This window comes from Macrotis lagotis, chromosome 2 (assembly GCF_037893015.1).
Source record: "Macrotis lagotis isolate mMagLag1 chromosome 2, bilby.v1.9.chrom.fasta, whole genome shotgun sequence".
Lineage (NCBI taxonomy): Eukaryota > Metazoa > Chordata > Mammalia > Peramelemorphia > Peramelidae > Macrotis > Macrotis lagotis.
In genome coordinates, this window is record NC_133659.1 from 14,482,628 (window position 1) to 14,490,878 (window position 8,251).

The 8,251-nt window shown below is 39.9% G+C and overlaps 1 protein-coding gene across 2 annotated transcripts in view; it reads right to left on the reverse strand.

Annotated features, from left to right (window-relative positions):
* UBE2U (ubiquitin conjugating enzyme E2 U) overlaps nucleotides 1-8,115 on the reverse strand; it is a 72,593-nt gene extending 64,478 nt beyond the window's left edge. The window contains exons 1-5 of one of the 2 annotated variants that reach the window (XM_074220311.1): nucleotides 7,995-8,115; nucleotides 7,148-7,387; nucleotides 4,441-4,522; nucleotides 2,279-2,371; nucleotides 692-789 (exon numbers count right to left, since the gene is read on the reverse strand). In XM_074220311.1, coding sequence (XP_074076412.1) covers nucleotides 692-789; nucleotides 2,279-2,371; nucleotides 4,441-4,522; nucleotides 7,148-7,231 — 357 coding nt within the window. In that variant the 5' untranslated portion in view covers nucleotides 7,232-7,387; nucleotides 7,995-8,115. Of the gene's footprint in view, nucleotides 1-691; nucleotides 790-2,278; nucleotides 2,372-4,440; nucleotides 4,523-7,147; nucleotides 7,717-7,994 lie in introns of those variants that run through there. The other variant, XM_074220310.1, reaches the window with a different exon arrangement.
* Between the last annotated feature and the right edge of the window lie 136 nt (nucleotides 8,116-8,251).

Genomic DNA, 8,251 nt, shown 5'->3' on the forward strand with positions numbered 1-8,251 from the left:
CATCTAGGCCAACTCCATCATTTTTGTGAATGTGAAAACTGAGGCTCAGAGACTGAATGATTTTCCCATAATTACACAAGATGGTATTAAAGGTCCCTTGCAATCCACAGGTTTTGATTAATGCTTTTTGTTTGATCCATGCTTTTCCCCTGTGGAAAACAATCATTATTTTCCTGGAAAAATGTTTAAAATATTTTTATTGTTTATTTCAAGTTAAATTGGTGGTCTAATAATTCAATTCAAAAACATTTACTAAGAACTTAATTTGTTATTGGAATATGCTAGGCACTAGAAATTTAAAAAAGAGAAGGGGATCCCTGTCCTCAAGGAGCTTGCCTTCTATTGGATATAGCATGTACACAGATAAGTCAACATATAATAATATACAAAATAAAGACCATGTGATTTTTTAGGGTAGGCACTAAAATTTAGGTTTATAAATAGTGTTCTTCCAGTTCAAGCAAGTTATGAGTCTTTTTGAAGGCCCTTGGAGCATAGATAGTGATGGCCAGATGCCCATCAATCCTATTACCAACTAATAGTCTGACACTAAATTTCATTTTGTCCCATGTGGACTCAAGAACCAACTCTGTTGAACCACAGATTTAAAAAAAAAATGATTTAAATATATATTTGCATCCTTTAAGTGACTAGCAAGATGAAATTTTCAAAAATTCTAGTCTTTTCTTACCTGGATAGAAAGTAAGATGCTACTTAGTGTATAATTACTATTCCAATGATCTAGGTTATCTAGAAAATCTATACATGGTCGGCCAGATTCAGGAACAACTGTTTGAAAAGTGAACAAACAAAAGAAAGTGTCAACAATCAATAAAAATGAATTTCTTAACAAATACTTATTTCATTTCTCCAATTTCATGCTCTGAAAGTTTTTCAACATTCATCCACTTTCATATTTATAAGTTATATATTTTTCTACCACCCTCCCTTCCCATCCCACTTTCCCTCAATGATGAACAGTCTGATAAAAGTTGTGCATGTTTAAGAAAACCATGGGTTAGGAAGGAAAAATATAAAAGCAGTTTTGAAAAAATGACCATAGTATCCATTCAGGTTCTGTGGGGGGTTTTTTTGCTTTTTAGTTTGTTTTTCTACCTGGATGTGGATGATATTTTCCATAACATGTTGCCCAGGGTTGTACTAGCTCTCTGAACTGCTGAGAGGAGTTGTGTCCATTATAATTGATCAATTCACAGTGTTTTTGTTAATGTACAATGATCTCTTGGTTCTGCTCCCTTCACTCAGCATCAGTTTATATAATTCTTCCAAGCTTCTCTAAAGTCCCACCATTCATGTTTTTGAAATAGAACAAATGTACTCCATAACATTCAGATACTATAACTTGTTCAGTCATTTGCCAATTGATGGGCATTCCTTCCATTTCCAATTCTTTGCCACTATAAAAAGAGCTGCTATAAATATTTTTGAAGATGTGGAACTTTTCCCAATTTTTATCATTTCTTTTGGATATAGGCCTAGTACGGTATTGTTGAACCAACTTGCTCTCTCAGGTGACCAGTTTTATTGCTCCTTGGGCATAGTTCTATATTGCTCTCCAGAATGGTTGGATTTTAACAACTACTTTTGTGCCAGTCATGGGACTAGTTGCTAAGGATTTGACCACCAAATCCACAACATTTCCTTCTCTCAAAAAGCTTCCAGATTACACAAGGAGAAATACACATCTAAGAGAACCTTCATATTCAATAGAAGATTCAATATTCAATAGGGAACTGTAGGCAAATCAGGAAATGCTCAGTGTACAAGGGGGTGCTTGAGCTGATAGAAGAAAGAGATTCTGTGAGGTAGAGCTAACGGAGACAGTGCAAAGGCATAGAGAGGGAAGATGGGCAAAGGCTATTTTGGCTGAACTATCAAATGTAGGGAAGGGAGTAATGCATACTAAAATACATAAACTAGGATTGGGTCAAGTTGGAAAGGTCTTTAAATACCAAATAGAGTGTGAATGGAGAAATATGAAGGAACCTCTTAAATTAGTTGGAGTAAGGGAGTGACCTGGTGGGAAAAGACAAGTATTCACTTTGAAGCTGCGTGGGAAGTAGTTTGATGTGAATTGAAATGAAAAGTAAATAAAAATTTTGCAATAAGTAAGCCAAGGCTGTGACAATATTTAGATGAAAGTTGTTAAGCACCAGATTTAGTTTACTCTAAATGGGAAGGACTTGGAAAGATAACTAGTAACTAATGACAGTGGAACAATCCCAAAGTCAGAGGATTTGCTTGATACCCATCTTACCATTTGGGTGGAAGGGAATAGTACTAAATGTCACATCTGGAGGGACACTGTTGTAGTTGGTGGAAAACTTCATTAACAAATGGAATGTAAATCCTGGGGAAGAAACCAAAAGTTACTCAATTCATATCTACTTAGTTATAGATAGTGTTGATCCTGTACAAGAGCATAAAGACTCTCTTGCCACTGTTCTTTTCGGCAATTCCTCATGAAAATAATTCCCAATATTCGCAGAAGAAAAGGACTGCGAATATTGGGAATTATGCAAAATGAGCAGTGTGGTTTTATTACAACTGAGTTCAACTTAACACAGACTTAGAAAAATAGCACAACTTCACAGTTTCTTTTATAATCCTTTGTTTGGGTTTTCACTATATAGTGATGTGTTCATATTAATGATTAAATTCAGAGTTCAACAGAAAAACACTGAACTTTTTTTTAAAATATCAGACTATGAAAGAGGATCAATAATTTTATTGGAATTTTGTTCAGCAAAATGGCTAAAAATTAAGTTTCATCTTAGATGTGAATTATGGCTTTAAGATTTTTCTTTAAATGTAATGAGTAGGGGCAACTAGGTGGTGCAGTGGATAGATCACTGGCCCTGGAGTCAGGAGTTCCTGAATTCAAATCCTGCCTCATACACTTAATAATTACTTAGCTGTGTGGCCTTCCAAATCAATCAATCAATCAATCAATCAATAGATGGATAGATAAACAAATAAACAAATAAATAGATAAACAGATAAATAAATGAATGAATAAACAGATAAATAAATAAATGTGATGAGTAAAGAAGAGATATCTCCAAGAACTCAGTGTCTTCAAATAACATGAGTGTTTTATCAGAAAGCTTTTAGAATGTCACCAGAGAAATTCATGACAAAAATTTGGAGGAGGGGAAGGTTAACACATAGCAAGGTCGATGGCTGGCCGTTGGACAGTATTTCTGGTCCATCATTACTCATGCATCATCAAAAGGTACAAAGAAAGTCATCCACTCTGTTGGGGGGACACTCATGGGTGAAACAAGTGCAAAGGATAGTAAGGCAAGGCCCCATTTTGATTTTCATTCTTGGAGGAAACCTCTACAGTGATGTCATAATAGATGTTTTTAAGTGTTGTGGTATTTTCCAATTTCAAAGCATACTGTTTTTGTTATGTCGTGTTCCCTCCTGAATCTCATTGATACTTAACTTGGGATTTGGGGCAACTTGTATTGCTTGGTCTTACCTAGACATTATTGCTCTCTCAGGTGCCCCATGTGGTGTGCTGTTCACAACAGATACTTAATAAAATGTATCCCGTTAACAAACTGTTGGCAGAACTGTGGAGTGTATCTACTTGTTTCTGCTATCAATTTGGAGTTATGTAAGAAAATTGATTAAAATGTCCACACCAGTGGACCCAGCAAATACTATCACTAGACCGAAACTATGAAGAGGTCAAGGATAAAAACAAAGGACTAAGGGGTGGCTAGGTGGCATAGTGGATAAAGCACCAGACCTGGAGTCAGGAGTACCTGGGTTCAAATCCGGTCTCAGACACTTAATAATGACCTAGCCTTGTGGCCTTGGGCAAGCCACTTAACACCATTTGCCTTGCAAAAACCTAAAAATAAAAAAAGGACTATCATATACCAAAATGTTCATAACAGAATTCTTTGTGTTAGGGAAGGGGGGGGGGGGGATAAAGTGTCTGTCAATTAAAAATGACTAAAGAAGAAAACCATAGAATATAAATGAAGTGGAATATTATACCTGGCAAAATGACAGATATAAGAAATTCAGAGAAATTCAGGAAAATTTGCATGAACTGATACAGAACTAAATAATTGGAACCAATATATACAATGATAATAGAAATGGGGGGAATCACTTAAAGAAATTGAATTCTGAATAAATGCAAAGACATTGATTGTCCCAGGGAGCAGATAAAAAACTTATCTCTATCCCTCTCCCCCCAACTCAAAATCCCAGAAGAATACTAAGATAGAATGCTGGGTACAGTGCCAGGTATAGTTCCCATGTCTAATGTTCTTGCTTGGTTTTCCTAAGTGTAAGTAAGAGCTGAAATGATTATAAAATAGAAACCAAAGACAGCTATAAAAAGTATTTTTTAAAATAAAACTTAAATGGAGTTTTTTTCCCTTGGAAATCACAAACCTTCCCAATCTGATTTTTTCAAGCCTTTAATTTCAGCCAGCCATTTGAGTGAATCCTCAGTTAGTGGAGTTGCAGCTATGCCCTTCAGTAAGGAAAAAAAAATAAGCAATTAGAAAAGCTACCTGTATTTAAATGCTAAAATGATGACTAATGTTTTGCCCTATCTTATGTCTGATATGTGCTTATGCTCAGGATTTCCTGTTCATAGCAAAATTAACTAGCTAGAAGTGTGATCCTGGGTAAGTCACGTAGTCTTTCTTAGCAGAGATTCCCTCATCTGTCAAATGGACTAATAATAGGATTACTGTGAGGATCAAATGAGATGGTATTTGTTAAGAGTTCTGCAAACCTTAAGGCACTATGTAGTTGCTAATTATCGTAATTTTTAGTTATCAATAACAGCAGTAGTAATGAACATTTCTGTGGCGTTTAGGGCCAGCCATCTCGCTAAACACTTCTCCAATGCTCTCATTGGGCCTCACATTAACTCTCTGAGGTCTTCCTTATCGATATTATTATTATTATTATTGTTGCTGTTGTTATCCTCAATTCACAGATGAGAAAACTGAGGCAGAGATGAAGTGATTCGTCCATAGGTGGTAGAGATCTAAAGTTGCATTTGAACTCAGGTCTTCTTGACTCCAGTGTACTGTACCCCCCATACCCCCCGTACCCCCCGTACCACCTGAATGTCTCTTAGGTAGTTTAAGTCACTGAAGTCTCCAGACAATGCAAGGATTTTTTCCTACCAATTATAGCTAGCATGAGAGAGTGTTTGAAGCACATTTCTCATGTTGGGCTGGCTGAGCCACAAATTCACTTATCATGGATGATTGTTGACAAAGATACTGAGCAATTGAACCAGACTGAGGAGACAGGAATTCAAAACCTAGTTCCAGCATATTCCACTTGCCCAACTTGAGTAAATCACCTCTTAGCTTCAGTTTTCTCATCTTTAAAATGAAGGTGCTACTTTGATTTCCTACCTCCTTGAGATGTGGCAAGGAAAACTCTTTGGGATTGTCAAAGTCAGTGATGTTTGTGTTACACAATTGAAAAGACTTCCTAGGATCTTTTTGACCAAAGGGCCAACAAATTCCCACTTAGCACATTGGACTCAGCCATGTTATGGGTTCTTCTAGCACCATCTTGAGATTAATAACAACAGAATTCCTCATTGCCTTAATGGATGCCATGCTCTAAACACCAAGTTAGGTCGACCAGCCCTCTCCAGGAACAATATGGAGGAATTTGCTAGTGTCATTCCATCAAAATGGAGGAAGTTGTTTCTGGAGCAAGGAAAGGTGGCACAAGATGAAAGCGCTGAGTTTAAAATCATACAATCTGGTTATCTATGCAGCATGCTAAGGTCTTAGCATGGCACCACTTTAACACAGTATCTGACAAAGAATAAATTCTTAAGCTAGTTACGCACTGCCTGATAGAGTTCATTGGAAGTCCTTCTGACTCTAGTTTGTGATTGCTAACATATTACCTTCTTTTTTCATTCTCACTTTTCTTTCTCTCCCTCCTTTTCTTCCTCCCTCCCCCAACTCCCTCTCTCTCTCTCTCTCTATTTCTCTGTCTCTCCTTTTTTTCCTTACTCCACAATTCTTGTCCCAGGATTTCCAGTGATCATCAATCTTGCTTAGCAATTGGTGGCTTTGGGGTCCAAATGGAGTGCATTTAGTTCCAGGTACTACCAATTAGATGAATATAATGGATAAAATGCTTGAAATCAGCTGCTTAATGCATTCAGAAAAGACTAGCACACTATATTTCTGACGTGAGATTTACCAGATTCAGTAAGCAGGTAGCCATTCTTGGAGTCAGGAAGATGTGGGTTCAAGTCTCACCTTTGATAAATAGTAGCTGTGTGACTGTGGGTAAGTCACTCTCACTTCCCTACTCTAAAACTATAGCTTACAAAGTAGGTGCTAATTTGTTCTGGCAGCAGGAGTTTGTTCATTGTCAGTTTCTAACACCAATAAAATTACAACTCTGGTCCAAAATAATCAATTTAAGAAATCTATAGAATTGCATACTTCGAATATTAGCATTAGAAAGAATACAAGAGGTCATACAGTCCACTCATAACTGAATCGTTTCTCTCTTTTCTAACACTAATAGTATCCATTTCCAATTTGCAAAGATCCTTCTTTTGTGAGCCTTCATTCAATCTAGATACCCTATAAGATTCTTTACAAATCTCAAAATTATTGAGAAGTGGTTGTCTACCCTCCAGTGACAGGAAAGTACTTTCTGTGGGAATCCACTTTATGGTTGGACAAATCCAACCCTTCTTTGTGATTTTGACTTTAAGGTCCCGGGTCTGATTATGAAAGGCCATTCACAGAATCATCGATGTTGAGTTGGAAGGCATTTGGGAGGCCATCCAGTTAAATCTCCTCATTTTATCTATGAGGGGAAGGGAAACTGGACAAGTTGAAGTGACATCTCAATGGTGCCAAATGTGAAACCAGATCCTTCCATTTAACCCCACAAGGGCGAGGTCCCGGGCCATGGAATCGGGGCGTTCACCCGGGAATTAGAGCTGGGGGATTTCTAGGGGGCGCCATGAAATCCTAATGAGAACTGCCCCCTTTCCAAATAAGCCAGACTCCCAAAGATCGAGCTTTTTAAATAGCTGATCACCACATGCAACATGGCTTCTGCTTTCCCTCCCTTGCCCATCCTTCCCACTCACATAAAGGTTTTGTTCTTGGAGATCCTTGAATTCTTTCTCCAGCAACAAGACAGCCCTGCAATGCAGTTTGGGGGTGCTATGCATGCCGGTGCTGGGCTAGAGGCCAGCTTTCTCCCAAATTGCCTCTTGGACAGGTATCCTTCCAAGAGCTTCCCCCATCTGTCCAACGAGGGGCTTTCTGCTGGCTCTGGAGGCTGGCGTCGGGTTCTCCCGGCAGTTGGGCTGCGTCACCTCCCAGGCCTGGTCAGGGAAGGATGTCTGAGGGGCTACAGCGCCTGGCCAGAGGTATGTCTAGTGGCCCACAGGACAGTGAGGATGGAGACCTAAGGATATACGCCTGTCGATGGCAGTGACACTAGTGGAGCGTGCTGTTGGATGGAGAATTTGTTGGACCACTGTGGCTGTGGGTTGTGGGCCTTGCTGGGGGATGGTAACCCTGGCAACCCCTACGGGGCGGGGCAAGAAGTCTCGCCTTCTCCAATCCACAAAGGGGAGAGGCAGGCGAGCCCTGCTCTGAGGCCGGTGGTCCAACGGTCCCCTTTGGAAAGGCGGTTGTCCTGCCCACTGGGAGATGCCGAGCATTCTTTGGGTGGGGGCTGGCCTGGGCGAGGTCCCGGGCCATGGAATCGGGGCGTTGGGCCCGGGAATTAGAGCTGGGGGATTTCTAGGGGGCGCCATGAAATCCTAGAGAGAACCCCCCCTTTCCAAATAAGCTAGACTCCCAAAGGAATTCGGGGTTGTATCCATTGGCCCCAAGTCTCAGGACATCAGAGCGGTGGGAAAGGTGCTTAGAGATCCAGATATCCGAACTAAGAACGTGGAACGCAGCGCGGGGAGGGGGAGGCACCTGAGATCCCTCGAACGTCAGAGCTGGGAGAGGAGAGAGGGCCTTTAGAAATTGAGAACCCAAAGCCTAGGAGGGGCTTTAACCCGAGGGACCCTCAAAGCTGGGAGGGACCCTGAAGCCACTGGTCTTAGAACAAAGAACGTGGAATGTTAGAACCAGAACTACTCAAAGGAGGAGAGAACCTTAGGATGATAGAATGAGGAACACACAATGCAAAATCAGGAAACACAAGTCAGATCGGGAAGGGACCTTTGGGA